The following is a 27,743-nucleotide window of genomic DNA, read 5'->3' as shown; positions in this document are numbered from 1 at the left end:
TTCCTAGAAGAGTTGCTATATCAAAAGATGTACACATTTTGGGGCTTCCCTGGTGGCTCAGTGGTAAAGAATCTGCTTGCCAACGCAAGAGATACAGGTTCGATCCCTGGTCCTGGAATATCCCACATGCCACAGGACAACTAATCTGTGCACCACAACTACTGAGCCTGTGCTATAGAGCTCAGGAGCTGCAGCTACTGAAACCTGAATGCCCTAGAGCCTGTGCTCAGCAACAGGAGAAGTCACCACAATGAGAAGCCTGTGCACTTCAACTGGAGAAAAGCCACCACTCGCCACAACTAGAGAAAAGCCTGTGCAGCAACAAAGACCCAGCACAGCCAAATGAATAAAAAAATTTTAAAGATGTACACATTTTGAAGGTTTTTGATACATACTAAACTTCCTCTAGAAAGGACATTAGGAATCCACCCCAGTGAATTCATATACCACTTTCCCCATGCTCTCAACAGCTTTGTTTATTACACAAGTTTTTAAAACCTTGGATAATCAGTGTGGCATGAGGATGTATTCTAAATCAAGTTTAAGGGAATTTTAGCTGAATGTCCCTTGACAGCCCTAACATGCTAGCCTTAGCAGTTTTCTCTCCAAAGACCTCACTCACACTTATAAAAATACTATAGAAGAATATGACAATGTAAACCACTGCAGAGTTTCATATGTCTAGTTAAGAAAGCAAACTATTGATGGACACCTAGGGTAAATCAATTTTCCTTCACTAAATTAAAAAAAATAAAGAAAGCAAACTAAACCTTTCCTCCCAGAAAAGTGGGACTAGAAATGAAAAGTACAGTGAGGTTCCTCTCCTGGATAATGTGATTTCAAAATATTTCTTTCCTCAGCACAAAGTCACGAGCCAGCTGTTTGCGACTTTCAAATATGTCCTTTTTCATTTGTGTTCATTGGAGAGTTACCAAACATGAATCATGCTAAGAAATCAACTAAACTACAATAGAGGGAGAAATTTTTCTTATAGCCATACAATAATTATCAAGGAAAAAGAAAAGGCTATTTTGCTGGTTATCTGCTTTTTAGTACTTGTTGAGCACTTCCAAATGTGTATTGGGATAGAATTTTTATAGTTGATATTGCTTTTGGCCCTGTCTCCTTTGCTACTCTGAAAAAAATATACAAACTGTATCTCTTTTTTTTTTGTCTCAAGCTGTAGTTATAGTAGAAAGAAAACTTTATGGTGAGTGTTTTGTCAGTGGAACTTGTTATTAATATGGAACTCTTGAGAGGATCATTTTTCCACACAAAACAAGAAATCAGGGGGGAATTAGCTTTCCACATTTCATCATAAAGCATGCATAATTCATAGATGAGAAGAAACTATTGATGAGGCTAAACAGAATTAATTTCTTATTGCCAGAAAGAATCAAAATATTAGGTAAAAAGCTGTCTAATTTCCTAAATATTTTCTTAAAGCCTTTTGGAGTTTAATGTCATCATGACTTTTGCTGTCATGCTAGCAAAGATGAAGGCAGATGTTTTTACAGAATCAGTAAAATTTTAAGAGGCAGAAGGGATCTGAGAAATATCTAATCCAACTCTGTTTTACAGATTGGAAATATGAAACACAGACAGGTGACGTGACCTCCCCGAAGGCATACAGTGCCAGTGATAAAGCTGGAGCTGCAAGTCAGGCTTTCTGACTCCTGTGCTCACTAATAATGGAGACTGGTCAGTCAACTAAAAGGTCGATGTGAACCAGTGTTATCAATTTACTTTTGTCAGTGATGCCACAGAGATCTCCAATTTCATACTATAGCTTATTGGTCAATTCATAGGATTCCGTTAATAACTGTATCAACTTAACACATTTCTTCTGAAAGACTATGTCTCCCACTATTAAGAAAGTTGAGCAAGTTTCTAACATTCTATATGATGTGTGAGTCTTTTCACCTATACCTTATGGACATTTGTAAAAATTAATCTTATTTACTCTCAGGTTAAGAAGCACATTTTAAGAAATCTGTGAGATATCATGGAACTTAAGGGAAAGAAAGCTACCTTTTCACCAGAATAACTTATTATTCCCTTGCCTTTTTTAAATGTAGAATTTCAACTATCTGAGAGTAAAGTCTATGTATATGATAGATTTTCAAGCTCAACTTTCTAAGATTTAAAATATTTAAAAGCACTTCAGGCAAATTGTAATTAGTTTTCTCCATAGATATCCAAAGTACCATACATGCATTTTCATCATGGATATTTATATACAGTTGCTTCCAGGTGAATTTCAAAAATTCATTTAGAAGATGAGATTAAATATGCTGTAGTGGGAGTACTAATAATTCAGAGAGCAGGAACAAAGATTAATGCAGAATTAGAATCTTAACTCATGTGCTTTTAATAGCTCATTTGATTTGCCTCAATTCTAAAGAGCCAGTGAAACAGGCCACAGAGATACAAACCCCACACCCCTTTTTAATGTAAGAACTTTCTAATACTGAGAACTGTCCATCAATAGAATGAACTGGCTGGCCTGTGAGGGATTCAGTCAATCACTTTGAAATCACAAGATTTTAAACTAAAGCTAAAAGACAACCTGTCTGGAATTCTTAAAAGGATTCCTGCATTGAGAGGTAGATTAAAAGACTTCTAAACTCCTTTAAACCACTAGACCATTCAGGTATGACCTAAATCAAATCCCTTACGATTATACAGTGCAAGTGACAAATAGATTCAAGGGATTAGTTCTGATAGGCAGAGTGCCTGAGGAACTATGGACAGAGGTTCATAATATTGTACAGGAGGCTGTGATCAAAACCATCCCCAAGAAAAAGAAATACAAAAAGGCAAAATGGTTGTCTGAGGAGGCCTTACAAAATAGCTGTGAAAAGAACAGAAGCAAACGGCAAAGGAGAAAAGGAAAGATATATCCATTTGAATGTAGATTTCCAAAGAATAGCAAGGAGAGATAAGAAAGCCTTCCTCAGTGATCAAGGCAAAGAAATAGAGGAAAAGAATAGCATGGGAAAGACTAGAGATCTCAAGAAAATTAGAGATACCAAGGGAACATTTCATGCAAAGATGGGCTCGATAAAGGACAGAAACAGTATGGACCTAACAGAGGCAGATGTTAAGAAGAGGTGGCAAGAATACACAGAAGAACTATACAAAAAAGATCTTAGTGACCCAGACAACCACGAGGGTGTGATCACTCATCTAGAGGCAGACATCCTGGAGTGCAAGGTCAAGTAGTCCTTAGGAAGCACCACTATGGACAAAGTTAGTGGATGTGATGTGATTCCAGTTGAGCTATTTCAAATCCTAAAAGAAGATTTTGTGAAAGTGCTGCACTCAATATGCCAGCAAATTTGGAAAACTCAGCAGTGGCCACAGGACTGGAAAAGGTCCGTTTTCATTCCAATCCCAAAGAAAGGCAATGCCAAAGAACATTCAAACTACTGCACAGTTGCACTCATCTCACACACTAGCAAAGTAATGCTCAAAATTTTCCAAGCTAAGCTTCAACAGTATGTGAACCAAGAAATTCCAGATGTTCAAGCTGGATTTAGAAAAGGCAGAGGAACCAGAGATTCGAATTGCCAACATCCGTTGGATAATAGAGAAAAACAAAAGAATTCCAGAAAAACATCTACTTCTGCTTTATTGACTATGCTAAAGCTTTTGACTGTGTGGATCACAACAAACTATGGAAAATACTTCAAGAGATAGGAATACCAGACCACCTTACCTGCCTCCTGAGAAACGTGTATGCAGGTCAAGAAGCAATAGTTAGAACCAGACATGGAACAACAGACTGGTTCCAAATTGGGAAAGGAGTACAGCAAGGCTGTATATTGTCACCCTGCTTATTTAATGTATATGCAGAGAACATCATGCGAAATGCCAGGCTGGATGAAGCACAAGCTGGAATCAAGATTGCCGGGAGAAATATCAATCATCTCAGATATGTAGATTACACCACACTTATGGTAGAAAGCAAAGATGAACTAAAGAAAGAGCCTCTTGATGAAGGTGAAAGAGGAGAGTGAAAAAGTTGGCTTAAAATTCAACATTCAAAAAATGAAGATCCTGGCATCTGGTCCCATCATTTCATGGCAAATAGATGGGGAAACAATGGAAACAGTGACAGATGTTATTTTCTTGGGCTCCAAAATCACTGCAGATAGTGACTGCAACCATGAAATTTAAAGATGCTTGCTCCTTGGAAGAAAAGCTATGACCAACCTAGGTAGCATATTAAAAAGCAGAGACATTACTTTGCCGACAAAGGTCCGTCTAGTTAAAGCTATGGTTTTTCCTATAGTCATGCATGGATGTGAAAGTTGGACTATAAGGAAATCTGAGTGCCAAAGAATTGATGCTTTTGAATTGTGGTGTTGGAGAAGACTCTTGAGAGTCCCTTGGACTGCAAGGAGATCCAACCAGTCCATCCTAAAGGAAATCAGTCCTGAATGTTCATTGGAAGGACTGATGCTGAAGCTGAGACTCTAATACTTTGGCCACCTGATGCGAAGTGCTGACTCATTGGAAAAGACCCTGATGCTGGGAAGGATGGAAGGCGGGAGGAGAAGAGGATGACAGAGGATGAGATGGTTGAATGGCATTACCGACTCGATAGACATGAGTTTGAGCAAGCTCTGGGAGTTGGTGATGGACAAGAAAGCCTTGCATGCTGCGGTTCATGGGGTCACAAAGAGTTGGACATGACTGAGTGACTGAACTGAAACTGCTTTAAGTTCTAAGATTCTGTGATTTCACTATTGTCTTTCTCTCCTACTTTTATAGTACAGAGATCTTTTCATATGTGTATTTATGGTCATACTATCTTAGACTACCTTGTATCATTATTTTCACACTTATCCTGCTTGACAATAGGAAAGGTATCTCACTCATTTTCATATACAGTTTTAAGTATAGTTTGTGTACACAGAAAATATTCAATACTTATTGAATATACTTGATATTGCAAACTCGATTAGTTTATTTAGTCATTAAAAATTTGAAGAACCATATCTTTTTCCTGATCTGAGAATCTAACTTATTATTGCAATGAGCTTTCATGTTAGGATAAACTTGAGTGCTGCTCTTTTAGAAGATTATAAGTAAAATAAGAATATGTGATTGAACATGAACACATTTAAGGATTAAAAATGATGCTTTTAAAATATTTGAAAAACATATTTCTACTTTTATTTATCCTCTTACTGACAATGTGAAAACTAGCATATTTATATTTATAATATATATTTATAATATATTTAAATATATTATATTTATACATTAATATTTATTTATAATTTATATATTATTTAAATGTTAAAATTAAAATATTATTTATAAATTATATTAAATATTACAATTACAATTATAATTTATAAATTTATATTTATATAAATATATATTTATAATTATATATTTATATATAAATATATATTTATAATTATATATATATATAAAAATGTATAGGAAGACATACAAACACATGTACAATATGATCACCTCTTGTTCTTACACTTTTAAAGATGAGTTATAAGATAGGTGATTTAAAAAACTAATTTAAAAAATTGGAACAATAAAAAATTCCAAAACCATCCTGTTGTGGGTTGAATCATGTCCACAGAAAGATAATGGTGAAGTTCTAACTCCCTAACTCCCTGCGCCTCTTAATGTGACCTTATTTGAAAATAGGGTCCCTACAGATATAATCCATTTCTATTATTTTGGGCTACCCAGTTTGTGGTACTGTGTTATTATAGCCCTAAGAAACCAGTACATGTCCTTCTCTGTGGAAAATTGGTATGGCAGTTCCTCGGCATGTTTAGAATTACAAAACATAGTCTTATTATAATTTTTAAAACTTAACTACAAAATATCTCATGTAAAACTTAGAATTGCTTTGATCTGAAAATTAATAAATGGAAAATCATTTAAGAAATGGAGCCTCCCAATATACAAGTTCAAAGGTAATAGAATGGAAAACCAACCACAAGGTCCTCAATTCTGAGCATATTATAGTGAGTTGTGGCACCCTAGGATTCAACTAAAACAATAAAAACTAAGAAAATAGAGTGAAAGAAATTGTCTGAGTTGAAAAAAAGTGTATTAGGATGAGATAGTCAAGATCACCAAGATTTCTGGGTGAAAGTTCCTCACACAGTGTGTTACAGTCTCACCCCCATTGCTTACTTTCTCTATCCTTAGTCTTTGATCATTCTGAAAAACTCTTTTTTTTTTTTTTTTTTTGGCTGAAGTGTCAAATAATGCATGGGGACCTTTTTTTGGTCAATATATAATTTCAGCAAGTAACATCACTGGAATCATACCTCATTCTGTGAGAGCCCCCTTATATGTTCACAGCTCATCAACTAATGTCTGGCAAGAAGGTAAATAACAAAGGCAATATTCATAGTTCACGTGTCCTTAGTCGATTTGTAGAATCCTATCCCAGCTTCAGGATGATCCCAGTCATCTCAGAAATATTCAGTTTCATCTATCCATAGGTGAATAGAATCTGCCCTTCCCCCAACACAGACACAATATATATCCATTCTAATCAATTCCATCAGGGCCATTGACAAAAGGTTCTTGATGCCTATCTTTTTCCCACGTGGGATACGCGTACATCAGATTTCAATCATTCTGATTATTTCTAATGACAAAGAAAAACATTTAATAAATATTTTAGATAGCCATTTCTACCTTCATTAGCTGAGGAAATTTAAACCAATTCTCAACTTCATTTCATGAAGATATAACACATTTCTATTTTTCAAAATGCTAATACTAGCCCTAATTACTTAGAGCACTTACTTTAGATTTAAAATTTTTAACAGATGATTTTTCTTATTTAAAAGATCCTTAAGACTTTTGAAGAGAAAATTGGGTTTTAAACAAATCTTTATAACCCTTTGGGAATAACTGGAAGCACATGATTCTTGCAGAAAAGCCCTAACATATTAAGCCCGTTAGACAATTTACTCAATTTAATCAAATCAGTAGTCATGATGATGAATACAAGGTAATTCATAGAATGCAAAAGACCACAATTTATCCACATTGTCTTTTTTCACACTTAATTAGAATACAAAATTGATCAGGGATAATCAGGTTAAGTACAAATTGAGTGAGGCCCCAATTACATATAATTTTCTTGCTAGTCAATTAGCTTCCATTCATCTTGCCTCCCCTACATATTTCTTCGCAACAAATTAAACATCCAAGGATTCATGTGAAAAATTGGCAATCCTTGGATCAGTACAGTATAACTAGCTTAGTTTTTAAAACTGCTTTTGATAGATGATTTTTCTTTACAGAATGGAAACTAGCAATTACTGAAAATATTAAAAAAAACTAGCATAAATATTCAGCACATAATTTTCAAAATCATTTTACCTGTTGATTAATGGAACAATTATATTTCATTAGAATGTAAATTTTATTTATTTTTTATTCACATAAATAGAGCTCTCAATTTTTTTTTTTTTTTAAAGTCAAGGCGCAGGATGTTTCTATATATTAGCAACCTGAAGATGTATGATTGTATCTTCAAGATACATCTTGTTTGGAAAATATCTTTGAAAGTATTACTATGTTGCCTTTTTTTTAATTAAATTTATTTTAATCAGAAGCTAATTACTTTACAATATTGTATTGGTTTTGCCATACATCAACATGAATCACTATGTTGCTTTTAAGAGCATACACAGGAATTAGACATGCAAGTTCTGTAAACAGAATTTTAGGAAATTGAGAAAAAAAGATAAAAAAGAAATAGTCAGTTATATCACAGACAATTCTGTTACTGATCCAACATGTGTATGAGTGTGAGAGAGAGATCAAGCAAGTGAGTGCATGTGTGTTTCTCCATTGGGGAGAAAGTCTTGGGATGAGTGAATCATTTAGTTGAAAGTTCATCAATTACAATAAATGGAGAACTAGAATCAGAAGGCAACACAGGAGAGTTTGTGACAGTGCTGATTTTCGCTGGTGAATTGAGATGATCCTGCACTACTGTTGTTTCTATCAAGAACATCTGAGGATAGATTAGGAAAAGAAAATGCCACTCATTGATAACAGAATTCAAGAGATCTCTGCGCTTTGTGTACAAATGAATGCAAAATGAACAAGGGATTGGCACTGGTTACAGGAGCAGTTTCATAAGAGGAGTGAAACAAAACCAACAGTAATGATAATAAAAATTCCTTCTCTGTATTTTCCATTTTGATTATTAAAAGTTGCTTTCTTGGCACACTTTTAAATCATATGCTCAGCCTAAAAAAGTACACAAAAATCCAAGGTAGAAAAGATGGGCAGATGACTCTTTCCCAAGCTTGCATTTTTATGTATTAATATTTCTCTAATACCTCTTAATCTAACGCCAAAAGCCCACTTCTAAAAATGTGTCTACCATATATTAAGTGTTGGGTAGAAGAACTAAAGTTAACAGTATCCATTTGGGATAGTCATTTTATAAAACTTACTAAAAATATTTCATAATATACCACACTTTTGAATATGTACAATAGCCAAAGTAGACTGAAAAACCAAAAGTGGCCAATGAATGCTCAAAGTCTCATGTTAATACTTACCAAACATTCCTATCAAACACTGGGATTAGTATCAGAAGAAAGCATGTTGGTTGTGTCTTGGAAAATTCTCTCTGGATGGTGTTGAGATGTCATTTCACCTATGACTAAGAATGCACATCAAGGTAGATATATTTTATCTAATGTGTTTATTATGCTTTCAACTGCAAAAGTAAAACTTTTCATTGCAATTAATTTATAAAAGAAAAACAAAAGGAAAAATTTTTACATTGCAATTATCCAGAGATCACTGTTTTCAGTAGTTCCTGAATATGTGTGTATACGTGATTGCTTTTTTTAAACAAAATTGGATTTGCACTTTAAATAATGTGATATGTAATCTACTTTTTTATGATTATAATTTTTCTCATTATTAACTAAATTCTACATGTGTTTATAAAGCTATGTATTAAGGACATATCATAATTTAACCTCATTCCTTATTTTAAAACTTCAAGTTATTGCTATCCTTATTTTGCTAAACATACACAATGAACTAAGTAGATGGATTTTTTTGTAGCATACAATGAACAAATATATTTTTTCAATACTATGGAAAGCATTTAATCACAGAAAACTGCATTGTCAAAACCTTGACTTTGAAGAAAGTGTTACACATTAACATGATAACCAGGTCTGAATGTGAGTAAAACTGATGATCAAGTTTATAACTTATTGTGTGTGTTTAGTCACTAAGTTGTGTCTGACCTTTTCGTGACCGCATGGACTGTAGCCCGCCAGGCTCCTCTGTCCATGGGATTTCCCAGGCAAGAATATTGGAGTGGGTTGCCACGTCCTTCTCCAGGGGAAATTCCTGACCCAGAGATCGAACACATGTCTCCTGTATTGGCCAGTGGATTCTTTACTGCTGAGCCACTAGGGAAGCCATTCTCTTCTAAGTCTTAGAACATAATGAGAACACGCTGAGTTTGTTATGTTGTTAGGAAGACTGCCACTAATTTATGCCAAATGCATGGAACACTGAAATCCATTTAAGTTTCCTTTTCTCTAGTTTTACGTTCCTCCTTCTTCCTTTACCTCTCCCCTTCCATTTCCTCCTCTTTCTCCTTCTTCTTTCCCATGTTAATAGATTTTTCACAAATTTACATTTTTAAGTTTACTCTACTTTCCCATTTATCCATTTCCCCTCCCTATTATAGTTAAACTTTGTACTAAGCCTATAATTCAGTAGTTATATCAAGAAAAAAAAAGGAAATAAATAGCTTAGTGAGTCAGGGATGAGAAATGGGATCCAGGACTGCAGGAGTTTAAAAAAAAAACACAAAACTGCTGTTCTTTCCCTATCCTTTTATTACTGAGTAGGTGGGTCATTTTCCATATATTTAACCAAAAATAGCCCACATAAACAAGTTAATCATCAAATGACATACACATTAGTATATATTTTTTAGTGTTGTAAGTGGATCTAATTTGTGTCAACTTATTCATACGATATTAATGTGTATGTGTGGTGGCAGGGCAGCGCAGGGGTTGAGATTCAGCAGAATACTTGATAACTGACTCAGTTTGTTTATTCATTCCCCTTCTTGTTTCAGAAGGTATTTAAGGCAACTAGTTGACTAAACTGGAACTGAGGTTTTCAATTCACATTTATATGGCACTTGATAGCTCTCAAAATGTCTTTACATATAGTTTCATTTAAGTAAGACAAATGGCCTCTAGTAATTTATCAAATATATTTTAAATAACTAAATCCTTTTAAATGAATTTATGTATAATACTTGATTTTATATGATATCTTGTAAAAATAATAAGTTATTTCTGTTGGTAGATAAAAGTACCTTTTCCTTTTAATGGGCCAAGGACACTTGATCTAATAGTACTGGCGGCACTTTGACTTCTTCTAAAATAAAATTATCATAATCATTATAAGAAAACATTTGAATAAGATCAGCTGTGACTATTTCATTATAACAGATCTAAAGATATACACTAAAAGAGAACTTTATATAGTATCCCACAATACATGATTTCATTGTTTGTCTCTAAATGTAGGTAAAAACAGGAAAGCCTCAGGACAGCAAACTGACTTGTAATTTATAAGGATTCAGGATTTTCCCAAGTTGTGGGGGGAAAAGCTAGAAGGACACACAGTCCTGGCTCTGACCTGCCTTGAGTCCAGGTGAAAATCATGGATGAATAAGAGGGTATGGTTGTTAAAAGTTCATTTAAGAGTTAACTCTGATCCTTATGAACAAGCTGAGTCAGAGGAAAACTATGTCAGACAGTCTTAATGAATTACTGATTCTTCATATGTTCACATGTTCTCACATGTTCTTAGTCACTTGATTCATTTCAATAACACAAAATGATAAAACAAAACAATGGCATTGACATTACTTTTTCGGTTGTCATGGAAACTGGATCTATATATATTTTTTGGGGGGGTGCTGTACCTTGTGGGTTTCAGGATCTTAGTTTCCCAGCCAGGGATTGAACTCGGTGTAATTTCTTTTAAGTTTTCCCAAATTCTTGTTTTATAAGCAATTTAGTATTTTCATACAATAGAAACTTACATTGTAAATCATTGCATAGGACTAGGAATAGGACTTGGAGGCAAGCCAGTGCATCTCACACAAGTTTGTAGTGATGGAGAAAAACATTGCTAACACCGAATTGGAACAGAGGTTTTAAAACCACCACTTTTCTCAGAAAGCAGATCAGTGGTTTCCCAGAGTGGGTGGAGGTAGTGGGGAAGGAGATCAAGTGCAAAAGATCATGAGGAAACTGTTTAGAGTGTGAAAATTGTTCTATATCTTGATTATGGTTACAGTTACAAGATTGTACACAATTACCAAAATTAATCAAATCAAGTACCTAAAAGTTGGTGACTTTTGTAATACGTAGATAATAGTTTAAGAAACGAAAAGGAAGGGAGAACTATCATTTAGAATCAGACATACTATAGCAAAATATATCCCTCAAAAGTGAAACATTTAAGTCTTACAAATATTTCAAGGGACACAGACTTTTAGACACTCCTTTCTTACCTTGCCAGTCACCTCGGTGAGGGAAACTGCTGCAGATGCTGGAATTAAATCAGTGCAGTTTGCAGAGGATGGTTTCTGTACCTCGTTGTTCTTCTGTATAAGCAGAAAGCAGTGAACAACGGTAGCACCTATTGCTTACTTATCAAATACTGAGGGTGACAGATATGGCATGGGGAAGGGAATCCTTACTGCATTAGTGGTTGTACCGTGGAGCTCTCATCATCTTAAAGCAAGCAGGAAACCCAAGATTCACTTCAATAAGCAAAGGAAACTCTTGCCTTTGGGGAAAGAGAGCTACATACCTGATGAGGGGTTTCCCTCACACTTCCAAAAAGACCTAGAATGTGGGTACTCAACATTGAGCAATACTTAATATATACACAAATCCTAAATTTCAATCTTTCTCTTTGGATTTGACCCGTGCTTTATTATCAAAAACTACAGTACTTGTCCAGGAAAGGATCAAAGAAGATTTGGTTAAAACTAAGATACAAATGGGACAGCAAAAATAAACAGCTATAAAAATGTTTATAGATTTTTTTTACATGGACAAAATCAGGACTGCACAATTCAGGACTTTAAAATATGCCCTTTTCTTTTCCAAGATACAAGTAAAGTTATATTACATGTTTCTTTCTTCCTCCTAACACACTTGGAGATTTACTCACTCACTCATACCAACACTTAAAGTAATTAGAACTGAGTTAGTTAAAGGACTCTAACAGCCTCTAAAAATTGTTTTAGTAACAAAACATGAAAAATGACAGCCTCCAGAGGTTATCTATTCATTCTTCAGGTGCTATGCTGTGATAAGTTGCTTCAATCGTGTCTCTGTGACCCTATGGAGCCCACCAGGCTCTTTTGTCCATAGAATTTTCCAGGCAAGAGTACTGGAGTGGGTTGCCATTGCCTTCTTCCAAAAGTTAGCAGCCCTTATCAATGTGTAGTGAGGTTCGTAGCAATTTGTTTTGTCTTTCTCTGTTGTTGTTGTTGTTCAGTCACTCAGTCATGTCTGACTCTTTGCGACCCCATGGACTGAAGCACGCCAGGCTTCCCTGACCTTCACCAAATCCCGGAGCTTGCTCAAACCCATGTCCATTGAATCAGTGATGCCATCCAACCATCTCATCCTCTATTGTCCCCTTCTCCTCTTGCCTTCAATCTTCCCCAGCATCAGGGTCTTTTCTAGTGAGTCAGCTCTTTGCATCAGGTGGCCAAAGTACTGGAGCTTCAGCTTCAGCATCAGTCCTTTTAATGAATATTCAGGACTGATTTCCTTTAGGATTGACTGGTTTGATCTCCTTGCAGTCCAAGGGACTTTCAAGAATCTTCTCCAACACCACAGCTCAAAAGCATCAATTCTTTGGCATTCAGTCTTTTTTATGGTTCAACTCTCACATCCATACATGACTACCAGAAAAACCATAGCTTTGACTATATGGGCCTTTGTCGGTAAAGTAATGTCTCTATTTTTTAATACACTGTCTACGTTGGTCATAACTTTTCTTCCAAGAAGCAAGTGTCTTTTAATGTCTTTCTCTGTACTTTACCATATTGTTTGACCTTTTTATAGTGTGTGTTTTTCACATAAATAGTTACTTTAAAAATAACCCACATATGGAAAGACATCCTGTGTTTGTGGATTAAAAGACAATACTGTTAAAAAGGCAATACTACCCAAAGTGATCTACAGATGCAAGGTAATGCCTATCAAAACCTCAATGACATTTTTTGAAGAAATATAAAAATGATCTTGAGAAAGAAGAATAAACTTTGGAGGACTCACATTACCTGATTTCAAAAGTCACTACACAAAGCTACAGTAATTAAAACAGTGTGGTTCTGGCATGAGGAGAGGCATACAGACCAATGAAATAGAATAGAGAGAGCCTAAAAAAATCCTTGGATATATGGTCAATTGATTTTCAAAAGGATGTCAACACCATTCAAAGGGGGAAAGAATGATCTTTTCAGTAAATAGTGCTTGGAAAACTGAACATCCATATACAAAAGAATGAAGTTGAACTCTTTCTTACACTATATACAAAAATTAACTCAAAATGGACCAAAGACCTAAACATAAAACTATAAAACTCTTTGAAGAAAACATAGGGCAAAAGCTTAGTGTCATTGGACTTAGTGTCATTGGACTTAGTCATTGGCAATGATTTTTTGGATACGACACCAAAAGCATAGGTAACAAATGAGAAAAAATAGGGCAAAATCTTTGTGCCATTTGGCAATGATTTTTTGGATATGATACCAAAAAGCAGAAGGAATCATATGAACAAAGGTTTAGAGGAGAGAAAGAATATGCAGATTGGAGAATAGTGAGACTAGCTTGGCTGGATAAGAATTTGCACTATAAACAAGAAAGAAACCTGGAGTGGTAAGAGAGCATCAGATTTATAGAATCTTAAATAATTGAAGATTTTGAATTTAATGAGTTTGGGCAGAATAGCATAGTTGTTAGGACCTCAGATTCTGGAGCCAAACAGAATTGAGCCAAATCCCAGCTCTATAACTTACTACCTGTGTGACCTTAGGCAAACAGCTTAACCTGAGCCTCAGTTTCTTGATCCTATGAAGATGATAATGCTAATAATAAGGATAATGAGGTGGTTATACAGTTCCTGTTAAAAGGTCTGGCACATAGTAAGTGCTCAATACAGCCTATCTCTTCTTATTAGTACTCAAAAGGTAATGGGAAGCATTCTAACTTTTTACACAGGAGAGAAAAAGGTGAAATAATGTTGATTTTTTAAAAAGCTACTTTGGTGTTGATTGTGGAAGTCAGACTAAACTAGCAGAGGTAGGAAATCTATTAGAATATAATTAGAATATTATTACTGTAATCTAGACCCAAGGGACAGAAGAAAGTAGTAATGGGAACAGAGAAGATATTGTCAAGGAAGAATTAATAGGATTAGATGCTTAATAGGATACAGTCGAAAAATAAGGAAGAACTGAAGATGAACCTATAGCTCTGAGTCTTAAAACTGGGAGACTATTTGATGCCATTATGGAAAATGGGGGAAATTGGGAAAGGAAGTTTAAGAAGTTAATCAGTCTTTTAAAATAATGGAATCACATTTCAACAAAATGTAATTGTTAGTATAGTTCTTCCATTTAACATTTATTTAGATGCTTTTGTATAGTGAGAAGCTCAAAGTATTTTGTAATTCACTCAATTCACAAGTAAAGAGTAAGTTTTCCCAGAAGTAGGACAGAATTTTGCATATTGTTTTTCCCATTGAAAGTTGGAGCATTCCCCAACATCAACTATTTTAGGATCGTTAGTAAAAGTGGGTGGACACTTCTATTATTTATATCTTGCCAATTTCTCAAATGGATATGAGATAGTTTATAATAAAATAAGATTGTTAAAATAAGGATAAAAGGTCAAAAGCTATGTAACTGTCAAGGGCAAAGAGTACTGTATGGTAGAAACCTAGGTTAAGGAGATTTGCTGCACTTGAGCACTGAAGTTGGTTTTCAGTCCCTTAGTATCTAAAAAGAAAATAGTAAGTCACCCACTTTTGCTCTCTGAAGGAGAGTATGCCTGAGAGATTTTAGTTGCCCAGTGGCACATTCCTCAATGAATTCTTGTTGAAAGAATAAAACAATTTGCAAACTAAGATCAAATTAAGTTTCTTTAAAACAAGTTAAGCTATTCCCTTAGAGAAGTAAGAGACAGTAGGTACTTTGCAGGTTCCAAGGAAAACTCAAAACCAAATCACAGAAATCTAATGTCATTGCTTTGTTGTTATTCAGTCTCTAAGTCACGTCCACCTCTGTGACCCCATGGGCTACAGCATACCAGGCTTGTCTGTCCTCTATTATCTCCTGGAATTTGCTTAAATTCATGTCCATTGAGTCAGTGATGCTATCTAACCATCTCATCCCTCTGCCATCCCCTTCTCCTTTTGCCTTCCATCTTTCTCAGCATCAGGGTCTTTTGCAATGAGTCAGCTCTTCACATCAGGTGGCCAAAGTACCAGAGCTTCAGCTTCAGCATTGTCCTTCCAATGAATATTCAGGGTTGGTTTCCTTTAGGACTGACAGGTTCGCAATATATATATATATATATATCAAATTATTATAGACCTTATGCTTACACAATGTTATATGTTAATTATATCTCAGAGCTGAAAAAAAAAGAAAATTAACTTCTCACTTGATGTTCTCAAGCTCTCTAATGCCTAGAAAACAACTAACAACTAGAGTCAAGGAGAAATTGCCCATTAACTGCCTAGTAGAAAAAGGGTAACTTAAACCATACCCTTACTTAAATGTTGACCCAGAACCTAATATTAACTTGGGACTGTGTGCTTATTTTAAAATAAATGCAAGTATAGTCCAATCAGTTTGTAGGAAATACAAGGAATAAAAGAGTATATCAAACACTGGCACCTGGAAGCAGAATCAAAATGTGGGGCTTTTCATAAGACAAATGGCCTGTTTCTTCAGTAAGTAAGTGGCATGGAACAAAATCAGGAGAGGAAGGCTGTTTTAAATAAAAGTAACCTAAAAGATCATGGCTGGAACATGTTTGAATCACTGAAAAGGGCATTTTTTGGAGAATCAGGAAAATTTAACATGGACTTGTTATTCAATAAAATTAAAGAATAACTCCATTAGATGTGACGATGGCATTGTGTTTATGTGAAATAAAACATCCTCAGATTCATACAGAGTATTTAAGGTTAAAAAGATATCAGAGATATACTTTAAAGCACCCTCCTACCCCCAAAATAAAAGGGGATAGTTGAAAAATGATGTACAAAATGTAATCAATAGTTAAAGCTGGATACTGAATACATGGAGGTTCTTTTTTGTGTGTTTTAAAATTTCCATTAAACAACTTTTAATGTAGTGTGCCAGGCACCACACATATATTAAATCTTTTCATCCTCACAATAATCCTATAACGTAGCTACTATTAGTTCCCCCATTTTACTAAAAAACGAAATGAAATTAAATAATTGCCTTTGTTAATGTCATAGTGAAAGTTCAAAATGTAATGAGGCAAGAAACACACATTTCTGTTTTGTACCTAAAAGGTTAAGTTTAATAGCTAAAAAGAAGTCATGGTTAAAGAAGACATGTAAAGAAATATGTAACTTAAGATATTTATCAGACCATTAAACTGCTGAAAATAACCCTTAATTTTCCAGTCAGTCAGCACCCAGATTGAAAGTTAATGTTGTTTCTGTTTTCCCATTTCATTCATTATCTACTTGTGCTTCATTTTATTTTAGTTTTAATTTTTGTGTTACAATTTTATTTAAATTTTAAAAGTTTTAATTTATTTTTTACTGAAGTATAATTGACCTACAATGCTATGTTAGTTCCAGGTGTACAACACAGCAATTCAATATTTCCATATATTACAAAAATGATCACCACTTGTGTTTCATTTTAAATGTTTATAATATATAATCTGCCACTATAGAAGTAAGTTGCTTTACAGTTTATATTAATAACCAGTTGAATTAGTCCTGATTTTCAAACTTCATAATCAGATAGAAATATATAATCAATTTTTAAATATCTGGTCTAATTTAGGGGAAGAAAAGAAAACTGCACAAATAAACCAGAGGTCACTTTAACTACTAGCTTTAGGTTCTTTCATTAAGAATGTCTTAAATGGCTACATACTCACAAAGACAAACAGCAAAAGAATATCTTATTCATTAAAAAGTAACTGCTAAGTCACTTCAGTCGTGTCCGACTCTGTGCGACCCCATACACGGCAGCCCACCAGGCCCCCCGTCCCTGGGATTCTCCAGGCAAGAACACTGGAGTGGGTTGCCATTTCCTTCTCCAATGCATGAAAGTGAAAAGTGAAAGTGAAGTCACTCAGTCATGTCCGACCCTCAGCAACCCCATGGACTGCAGTCTTCCAGGCTCCTCCGTCCATGGGATTTTCTAGACAAGAGTACTGGAGTGGGGTGCCATTGCCTTCTCCGATTAAAAAGTAAAAGAATCCTTTAAACCATACTTTCTTGCAAGTGGATGATAAGTGGGGCCTAGGGAAGCCATGGTGCGGGAGAGAGAGGGAGAGGAAGCAGGAGCTGGAGAAATAAAACCTAGGGTTACAGGACAGTCTGGGTTTTGTGCCACTGGAACTTGGTGAGAGTAGCTGTAAAAGAATTCAGTAATTTTGGGCTAAGTCTTGGCTTGATATTTGTTAATGCTGAACATCTTTGGTTTCTGACCTTGTAAATTTCTTGTAGGATGAAATGAGCCCACAGATGGGACCTATTATAGAGCTAAGTGAATAATAAGTGCTTAATAACAGTTAAGCTCCCCCACTTGAACAAAAGTTTGCTTGTAGTTGGGTGAAAAAAAAAATCCTGGTGATTTAATCTTTTGAATTCTGTGGCTAAGCCTTGGAAAAATCAAAGATTTCATTCTGTATTATACTTTTACTATTAAACACACACACATACAACATAAGACAGATAGAATGTGTCCCTGAACTCAGATCACTGAGAAGTGAACACAAAATGATAGCATAAAGATCATTAAATGTGTCAAAAAATTTCTGCATCTGGGATTAAGAAAACTATGATAAACTATGACTATTATGAACTTGAAAATTAATTTCCATATATAGCATTCATCATCTTTGAGATCCCTTGAAGAAGCTAGATTCAAGGTAAAAGAGTATGCAGTATTTCAGGAAACTATAAATTTATTAAAATAGTTAGTAACCCAAATAAATAGAGGTCTCCTTAGTTGTTTTGGATTTTTTTTTTTTTTTAAAGAAACCATTTGTGGGGAAAAAAAAATAAAGAAACCATTCGTGGAATTAAAAATTTAATCACTTGTGACCTCACTTAGATTTATTTGACCATAGGTATTTTGAAAAGAAAAACAAAATTTACTTTTTTTTAATGAACAGCTGTCCGTTTTTCAAAACTTCCTACCTGTTTGATTTGATGGAGGTGACTGACAGAAGCATGACTGGGAGAAGATGGCACAAACGAATTTAGAAGATAAAAGTCAAGTTTTCTTTAATGTTTCTGATTATTTCTAAACATTAAGTCAATGTTGAATGGCCTAAAGTATTTCTTGAGTGCCTGATGCATGCTATCAATAGCACTAATTAAATTTAAAGATTCAGACAATTGAATCTTGTCTGAAAATTATACTAATTGAAAATCTCTATATATCATAACAGAACAAAATAACCATTAACATAAATACAGGGCAGAAGAACATCAATAGAACAGTTTATCTCTAGCTTTCCCTTCTCAAGGCTCAAAGATCTTAAAATCACTTCATTTTTCCTTGCCAGTTTTAGCTTATTATCAAAACTTAGTGATAGGCATCAGAGAAGGCAATGGCACCCCACTCCAGTACTCTTGCCTGGAAAATCCCATGGATGGAAGACTCTGGTAGGCTGCAGTCCATGGGGTCACTAAGAGTCGGACACGACTGAGCGACTTCACTTTCACTTTTCAGTTTCATGCATTGAAGAAGGAAATGGCAACCCACTCCAGTGTTCTTGCCTGGAGAATCCCAGGGACAGGGGAGCCTGGTGGGCTGCCATGTATGGGGTCGCACAGAGTCAGACACAACTGAAGCGACTTAGCAGCAGCAACAGCAGCAGTAATAGGCATTACCCCAAAAAAACCTGAAATGGTCATTAAATCAGTAGCTAATGTAATAAGCATGAGCTTCCCTAGTGGCTCAGTGGTGAAGAATCTGCCTGCAATGCAGGAGACACGGGTTTGATCCCTGAGTTGGGAAGATCCCCTGGAGAAGTAAATGGCAATCCACTCCAGTATTCTTAAAGCCTGCCAGGCTCCTCTGTCCATGAGATTCTCCAGGCAAGAATACTGGAATGAGTTTCCATGCCCTCCTCCAGGGGATCTTCCCAACCCAGGGATTGAACCCACATCTGCTGTGTCTCCTGCTTTGCAGGCGATTCTTTACCTGCTGAGCCACCAGGGAAGCCCAAGAGTCAGACATGACTTAGCAACTAAACAACAACAACAACAATTTAATAAGCATACTAAAGAAACAAACAAAATAACTCCAAACATCTTGAAATTTAGCTGGGGAAACTGAACTTTCATAATAAAGAATGACTAAGGGCAATCACTCACCTAGAGCCAGACATCCTGGAATGGGAAGTCAAGTGGGCCTTAGAAAGCATCACTACGAACAAAGCTAGTGGACATGATGGAATTCCAGTTGAGCTATTTCAAATCCTGAAAGATGATGCTGTGAAAGTGCTGCACTCAATATGCCAGCAAATTTGGAAAACTCAGCAGTGGCCACAGGACTGGAAAAGGGCAGTTTTCATTCCAATCCCAAAGAAAGGCAATGTCAAAGAATGCTCAAACTACCGCACAATTGCACTCATCTCACATGCTAGTAAAGTGATGCTCAAAATTCTGCAAGCCAGGCTTCAACAGTACGTGAACCATGAACTTCCAGATGTTCAAGCTGGTTTTAGAAAAGGCAGAAGAACCAGAGATCAAATTGCCAACATCCGCTGGATCATCTCAAAAGCAAGAGAGTTCTAGAAAAACATCTATTTCTGTTTTATTGACTATGCTAAAGCCTTTGAATGTGTGGATCACAATAAACTATGGAAAATTCTGAAAGATATGGGAATACCAGACCACCTGACCTGCCTCTTGAGAAACCTATATGCAGGTCAGGAAGCAACAGTTAGAACTGGACATGGAAAAACAGACTGATTCCAAATAGGAAAAGGAATACATCAAGGCTGCATATTGTCACCCTGCTTATTTAACTTATATGCAGAGTACATCATGAGAAACACTGGGCTGGAAGAAGCACAAGCTGGAATCAAGATTGCTGGGAGAAAGATCAATAACCTCAGCTATGCAGATGACACCACCCTTATGGCAGAAAGTGAAGAGGAACTAAAAAGCCTCTTGATGAAAGTGAAAGAGGAGAGTGAAAAAGTTGGCTTAAAGCTCAACATTCAGAAAACTAAGATCATGGCATCTGGTCCCATCACTTCATGGCAGATAGATGCGGAAACAGTGGAAACAGTGTCAGACTGTATTTTTTTGGGCTCCAAAATCACTGCAGATGGTGATTGCAGCCATGAAATTAAAAGATGCTTACTCCTTGGAAGGAAAGTTATGACCAACCTAGATAGCATATTGAAAAGCAGAGATATTACTTTGCCAACAAAGGTCCGTCTAGTCAAGGCTATTGTTTTTCCAGTAGTCACGTATGGATGTGAGATTTGGACTGTGAAGAAAGCTGAGCACCGAAGAATTGATGCTTTTGAACTGTGGTGTTGGAGAAGACTCTTGAGAGTCCCTTGGACTGCAAGAAGATCCAACCAGTCCATCCTAAAGGAGATCAGTCCTGGGTGTTCATTGGAAGGACCGATGTTAAAGCTGAAACTCCAATACTTTGGCCACCTCATGCGAAGAGTTGACTCATTGGAAAAGACCCTGATGCTGGGAGGGATTGGGGGCAGGACGAGAAGGGGACCACAGTGGATGAGATGGCTGGATGGTATCACCGACTCGATGGACATGAGTTTGAGTGAACTCTGGGAGTTGGTGATGGACAGGGAGGCCTGGCGTGCTGTGATTCATGGGGTCCCAAAGAGTCAGACATGACTGAACGACTGAACTGAAATGAACTGAACTGAAGGGCAATCACGTTCAAGGAATTCAGCACATTTTACTCTTGCTTGGTCGGATACTTGTCTAGGCCAGGGGTCCCCAACCTATAGTGGTCTGTAGCCTTTTAGGAAGTGGGCTGCACAGCAGGAGGTATGTGAGTGAAGCTTCATATTCTACGCCACATCTCTTGCATTACAGCCTGAACCGTTCACACCCCACTCCATCACCCCCACCCATGTCCATGGAAAAACTGTATTCCACGAAATTTGTCCTTGGTGCCAAAAAGTTTGGAGATGGCTGGTCTTGGCCCTTTGTCTTTTGAAGGACTATTTTCTCCTTTTTGGTCTTTTCTCAAAGCTTATGAAGAACCATACAAGAGGGAGATGAAAGAACAGAGAGATGTAAAGCTGTGTGAAAATAAGGCTTGAGAATTATGTTTAGAATTCATTTATCCATTCCATCTGTAGCCTGATTGGCTCTTGAAATGCTAGATATGCTAGATAATGAATATAACATATCTTACATTCACATTATATCTTAAGATCACATTGAATTGTGCATGTAAACATGTTTAATGAGCACCTACCATACGTGAAAGCCCTGTGCTAGGCCCTGAGGATCCAAAGATAAATAAGACATTTTCCTGTCTTTTAGAAATTCAAAGTCCAGGTTGGGAGAACTAGGCCACAGGTAAGTGCCAGGACAAGTTAGGATTCATAGGAGTTCAAAGGACAAGGAAAATAATTCTGCCTAGGGTGTTGGAGCTCGCTTCACAGAAGAGTGCAGGAATTCATTAGAGAAAAGAAAGGAGGCTATTTCTTTTTTTTTTTTAATAAGCAATTATATTTTTTCCATTTATTGTTTTTTTTTAAAAAAAGTATTTATTTTTAACTGAAAGATAATTGCTTTACAAGATTGTGTTGGTTTCTGCCATACAGAAATATTACACTTTTAACCTGTCAACTTTTTTTTTAAGTCTTTTTAAAAATACATATTTATCTGTTTATTTGACTGCACCAGGTCTTAGTTACAACACAGAGGCTCTAGAGCCCATAGGGCTCACGAGTTGTGCTCAGGCTTAGCTGCCCTGTGACACGTGGAACCTTAGTTCCCTGACCAGGGATCAGACCAGTGTCCCTTGTATTAGAAGGCAGATTCTTTTTTTTTTAAATTTTATTTTATTTAACTTTACAATATTGTATTGGTTTTGCCATATATTTCTGGGAGTGGAAAGAGATACTCAGGTAGAGAAGCATGTTTGGGAAACAGAGAGGCTCAGGGTGGCTGAAACTTGGCATATGGTAGAGCATGACAGGAAGCAAACTTGAGGGAGAAATTTGGTTGAAACCAGGTTGTTGTTTTTGGACTTTAGCCTTTGAGCCCAATAGGAAACCTAAAGAATAGGTCTCTGAGTTCTTTAACCTCAAGGGTATTTTAGATAAGAAGATCATATCTGTTTTAGAAAGGCAACCCTAGCAGTGAATGCAGAACAAATTGAAGGTGGAGGAAAGAGGGACTAGAAGCAGGGTCAAGAACCGGGCAAAAGATAACAAAGGATGGGAGGGATGAAGGTAAGGAGGCAGATTGGAGAAATGATAAGAAAGTAAAAGGAACTAAAGACTGGCCTGAGGGTTCCAGCTGAAACTATAGGTAGATAGTGGGCAAGAAAGGCAGTAAGAGGAGCAGGTTGCTGGTGGAGTGGGGGAAAAGCATGAGTGCTCAGAAAATGTGTGTTGGATAAACAAGTGTTCTTATGAAGCAGATAGTCTGAATTGTTATTAGGTTTTACAATTTATCATATGACTTTAAAGGAGATATTGTTCAGTCGCTCAGTTGTGTCTGACTCTTTGCGACCCCATGGACTGCAGCATGCCAGGCTTCCCTGTCCATCACCAACTCCCAGAGCTTGTGCAAACTCATATCCATTGACTCGAGGATGCCATCCACCCATCTCATCTTCTGTCACCCTCTTCTCCTCCTGCCTTACCTCACCAATTATATTTTGCTTAAGATAGTTCTGAAATCAGTTTTTTTCTTATTATTTTCTGGAAGGTGGAGGAAACAGCCAAGTTTCAATGACATTGACACATCATTAACCAAAGTTCATAGCTTATAGTAGAGTTCACTCTTGGTGTTATACATCATGAGTTCAGATAAGTGTATAGTAACACAAATCCATCATTACAACATCATACTAAGCAAATTCACAACCTATTAATCCTGATTTTTAATTTTTTTCAACAGAAATTAACTCACTTTTTTCTCATTATGAAACAATCAATACATGCTCAGTATAAAACATAATTAATGAGGAAAAAAACATCACCCACTATCCAGAAATGGTCATAGTAAAATATTTCAGTGTTTATTTTTCCAGATACTATTTTCCAGTTTGAGTTTTTTATTTTTTCTAATAACACATGCCAGCTCTGCATCTGGAGCACCTGAGCTCTTAGCTCCTGGTCCGCGTTCTATCAAAATGTCTACTGTTCATTAAATTCTGTGCAAGTGCAGTTTAGAAGGTGACCACTATACAACCTCAAATGCATACATGTTAGTCAAAGCATATACCAACTTTGATGCTGAATGGGATGTTTTGAACACTGAAACAGCCATCAGGACTAAAGATGTGGTTGAAGTCAACATCATCAACAATTTGACCATCTACAGCAAAGAACAGAGGCATAATATTACTTTTGCCTGTCAGAGAAGGACCGAAAAGGGACTTGCATCAGCAGTGAAGTCAGACTTGTCCAGCCACCTGGAGAAGGTGATTTGGGGCCTTCTGAAAACACCTGCTCAGTACAAGGATTCCAAGCTCAATGGCTCCTCTGTGAAGGGGCTGGTGACTGATGAAAATTCTCAGTGAAATCACCTCCTCAAGGACCAACCAGGAGCTGGAGCAAATAAAAAGTCTACAAGGAAATGTACAAGAGCTGCAGCAAATAAACAGTCTACAAGGAAATGTGTAACACTGATCCAGAGAATGACATTATTTCTGATACATTTGGCAACTTCTGCAAGCTGACTGTTGCCCTTGAAAAGGGTAGAAGAGCAGAGGATGGCTCTGTCATTGACTATGAACTGACTGGCCCAAGATAACTGAGATCTCGATAATGCTGGAATGAGGAAGAAAGGAACTGATGTCCCCAAGTAGATCAGCATCAAGTGTCACCTCCAGAAAGTATTTGAAAGGTCCAAGAGCAATAGCCCTTATGATCAAGAAGGAGGTCAAAGGAAAATGCTTTCCTGAATCTGGTCCAATGTATTTAAACAAGAAGCCTCTGTATTTTGCTGACTGACCGTACAACTCCATGAAGGGCAAAGGAATTCATGATAAAGTCCTAATTAGAAACATGGTGTCACTTTTCACTTTCATGCATTGGAGAAGGAAATGGCAACCCACTCCAGTGCTCTTGCCTGGAGAATCCCAGGGATGGGGGAGCCTGGTGGGCTGTCGTCTATGGGGTCGCACAGAGTCGGACACAACTGAAGTGACTTAGCAGCAGCAGCAGCAGCATCGTGCAGTGAAGGAAGGGGACACATTAAAAACTGGGTCTAAATTTAAGGGAAAGTGTGCTGGGGCCCTGTACTACAACATTCAGGAGGACAGCAAGAGTGACCACCGGGAAGTGTTGCTTTGCCTGAGTTGTAGGGGTGATGCCTGACATGTAACAGGTGTCCAGAAGTGGGCCATCTGTGCTTCCAGCTGACAGTTCTACAAAATCAGTTTGCTATTAACGATCCCCTTGTGCCCATCCCCATGAGGATGACATTAGCATTGCCTTTTCCCCCACCCTGCCTAAGCACTCCTAGTTTTCCAAGCAAGTCTCTCCTTTTAGTCAAAGAAATGAACTTTCAAAACAGTCAGAAGTAAAATCTATGATATAAAACACTTTGCTTGCCTCTTTTGCACTGCATGGTAAACAGAAGCAAAACAAAACCCAAATATATTCCAAGTACCTTTCCATGTTAAAATTTATCTGCAACATCATTTTTAAAGGCTGTCCATGTTTAAAATTCACCTGCAACACCATTATTATAGAAGTACCATAATAAGAAGCACCTATTTATGTGCCAGACGTATCTTAGACCACTCAATTCTCACAACTCCATGATATAGATATCATTATTGTTCCACTGTCCCCATTTTTTTTTTATTGGCTGTACTCTGGGGCTTGTAGGATCTTAGTTCCCTGACCAGGGATTGAACCTATGCCCCCTGCAGAGGAAGCACAGAGTTCTATCCACTGGACTGTCAGGGAATTCCCTATTGTCACCATTTTAAATTTAGAAAACTGAAGGTCAGAGAAATTAAGCAACTTGCCTAGTAATACAGCTAATAATTGCTCGAACTGGGACTCAAACACAGATAAGGAAGGTCATTTATTTAATCTGTTCCCTGTTGCAGGACATTCATACGGTTGCCACATATAAATAATGCTATGATAACAACCTTTAAGCTAATCTTTACATATATTCTTAATGAATTCTTTAGGATAACATAGAGTTGGAATTTCTGGATCACAAGGCTGTTGATACCCATTGCTGAACTACCCTCCAGAAAGCTCATACAAATTCACTTTCCAGCAGTGTTATGAAAATCTTGATTTCCTTGTACTTCTCCAACATTGGATATTACTGCTAATTTTTAAAAAATTGTATGCCCAGATTTCCTTGGTGGTCCAGTGGTTGAGAATCTTCCTTGTAATGCAGGGGGACATGGGTTCAATCCCCGGTTGGAAAACTAAGATCCCACATGCCACTTGGGAGCCTGCATGCCACAATTAGAGAGTCTGTGCATTTTTCCACAGACTGTGATGAGAGATCATGTGTCACAACCTGATGCAACCAAATAAATGTTTTTTATTCTTTTTTAAACTGTATGCCAACTCTTAAGGGATATTATAAAAGTAATCTATTTTCCAAAGCAAGTAGAAAACACTGAGATTTATCCAATAAAGAGTTTTGGATATTCTCTCCCAATGTACCCCAATATTAGCATTAATCATTGAGAAGTTGTGCAGTCACATGCACAAAATCTTAAAAAAAAATTAGTTTTACCTTTAAAAAGTTCTCATATTTATTTCCACACACATACATATCTTTAAACAAGCAGAATTTTAACAAGTTTAATTCATGCTACTGATGCTCATATCATCATCATTCAAAATGCCCAGAAAGTTCACAATATAGAAGGTGCAACACTAGGTTTATAAGATTTACAATCTAATTGAAAAGACATGATTACTTGAACTTAAATATATAATACATTCTATGTACAAGGTGGTGCTTTATCTAAATGATAAATGATTGCTATTGAATACAAAACAAAAGAAGAGAATTGCACGGTGTGGCAAACTTCTAATTATGAAAGACTTCCTGGAAGTGATTATTTTTAACTGATGTCTAAAGGAGTACACATCAAGGCTATATATTGTCACCCTGCTTATTTAACTTATATGCAGGGTACATCGTGTGAAATGCTAGGCTGGATGAAACACAAGCTAGAATCAAGATTGCCGGGAGAAATATCAATAACCTCAGATATGCAGATGACACCACCCTTATGGCAGAAAGCAAAGAGGAACTAAAGAGCCTCCTGATGAAAGTGAAAGACGAGAGTGAAAAAGCTGGCTTAAAACTCAACATTCAGAAAACTAAGATCATGGCACCTGGTCCCATCACTTCATGGCAAATAGATGAGGAAGCAAAGGAAACAGTGACAGACTACTTTCTTGGGCTCCAGAATCACTGCAGATGGTGACTGCAGCCATGAAATTAAAAGATGCTTGCTCCTTGGAAGAAAAGTTATGACAAACCTGTGAAGTGAAAGTCGCTCAGTTGTGTCCAACTCTTTGTGACCCCATGAGCTATACAGTCCATGGAATTCTCTAGGCAAAATACTGAAGTGGGTAGCCTTTCCCTTCTCCAGGGGATCTTCCCAATCCAGGGATTGAACCCGGGTTTCCCACATTGCAGGTGAATTCTTTACCAACTGAGCTATCGGGGAAGCTCATGACAAACCTAGACAGAATATTAAAAAGCAGAGACATTACTTTGCTGACAAAGGTCCATCTAGTTAAAGCTATGGTTTTTCCAGTAGTCATGTATGGATGTGAGAGTTGGACCATGAAGAAAGCTGACTGCTGAAGAATTGATGCTTTTGAACTGTGGTGTTGGAGAAGACTCTTGAGAGTCCCTTGGACTGCAAGGAGATCAAACCAGTCAGTCCTAAAGGAAATCAGTCCTGAATATGCATTGGAAGGACTGATGCTGAAGCTGAAGCTCCAATACTTGGGCCAACTGATGTGAAGAACTGACTCATTTGAAAAGACCCTGATGCTGGGAAAGATTGAAGGCAGGAGGAGAAGGGGACGATAGAGGATGAGATGGTTGGATGGCATCACCAACTCGATGGACATGAGTTTGAGCAAGCTCCAGGGGTTGGTGATGGACAGGGAAGCCTGGAGTGCTGCAGTCCATGGGGTTGCAAAGAGTCAGACACAACTGAGTGACTG

At 36.9% G+C, this 27,743-nt stretch overlaps 1 protein-coding gene and 1 pseudogene across 2 annotated transcripts in view; one reads left to right on the top strand and one right to left on the bottom strand.

The window, feature by feature from the left end:
* The window catches only part of LOC133242304 (P2R1A-PPP2R2A-interacting phosphatase regulator 1-like), a 67,787-nt gene that overhangs the window by 17,913 nt on the left and 22,131 nt on the right, over positions 1-27,743 (bottom strand). Inside the window, exons 4-6 of one of the 2 annotated variants that reach the window (XM_061408397.1) lie at positions 11,591-11,683; positions 10,382-10,443; positions 8,583-8,680 (exon numbers count right to left, since the gene is read on the bottom strand). In XM_061408397.1, coding sequence (XP_061264381.1) covers positions 10,414-10,443; positions 11,591-11,683 — 123 coding nt within the window. In that variant the 3' untranslated portion in view covers positions 8,583-8,680; positions 10,382-10,413. The remainder of the gene's footprint in view (positions 1-8,582; positions 8,681-10,381; positions 10,444-11,590; positions 11,684-27,743) is intronic. The other variant, XM_061408398.1, reaches the window with a different exon arrangement.
* On the top strand, positions 23,675-24,899 carry LOC133243073 (annexin A2-like; annotated as a pseudogene).

The sequence above is a fragment of the Bos javanicus genome, chromosome X (assembly GCF_032452875.1).
Source record: "Bos javanicus breed banteng chromosome X, ARS-OSU_banteng_1.0, whole genome shotgun sequence".
In the NCBI taxonomy this organism is placed as follows: Eukaryota; Metazoa; Chordata; class Mammalia; order Artiodactyla; family Bovidae; genus Bos; species Bos javanicus.
This window is presented reverse-complemented; position numbering and strand designations above follow the sequence as displayed.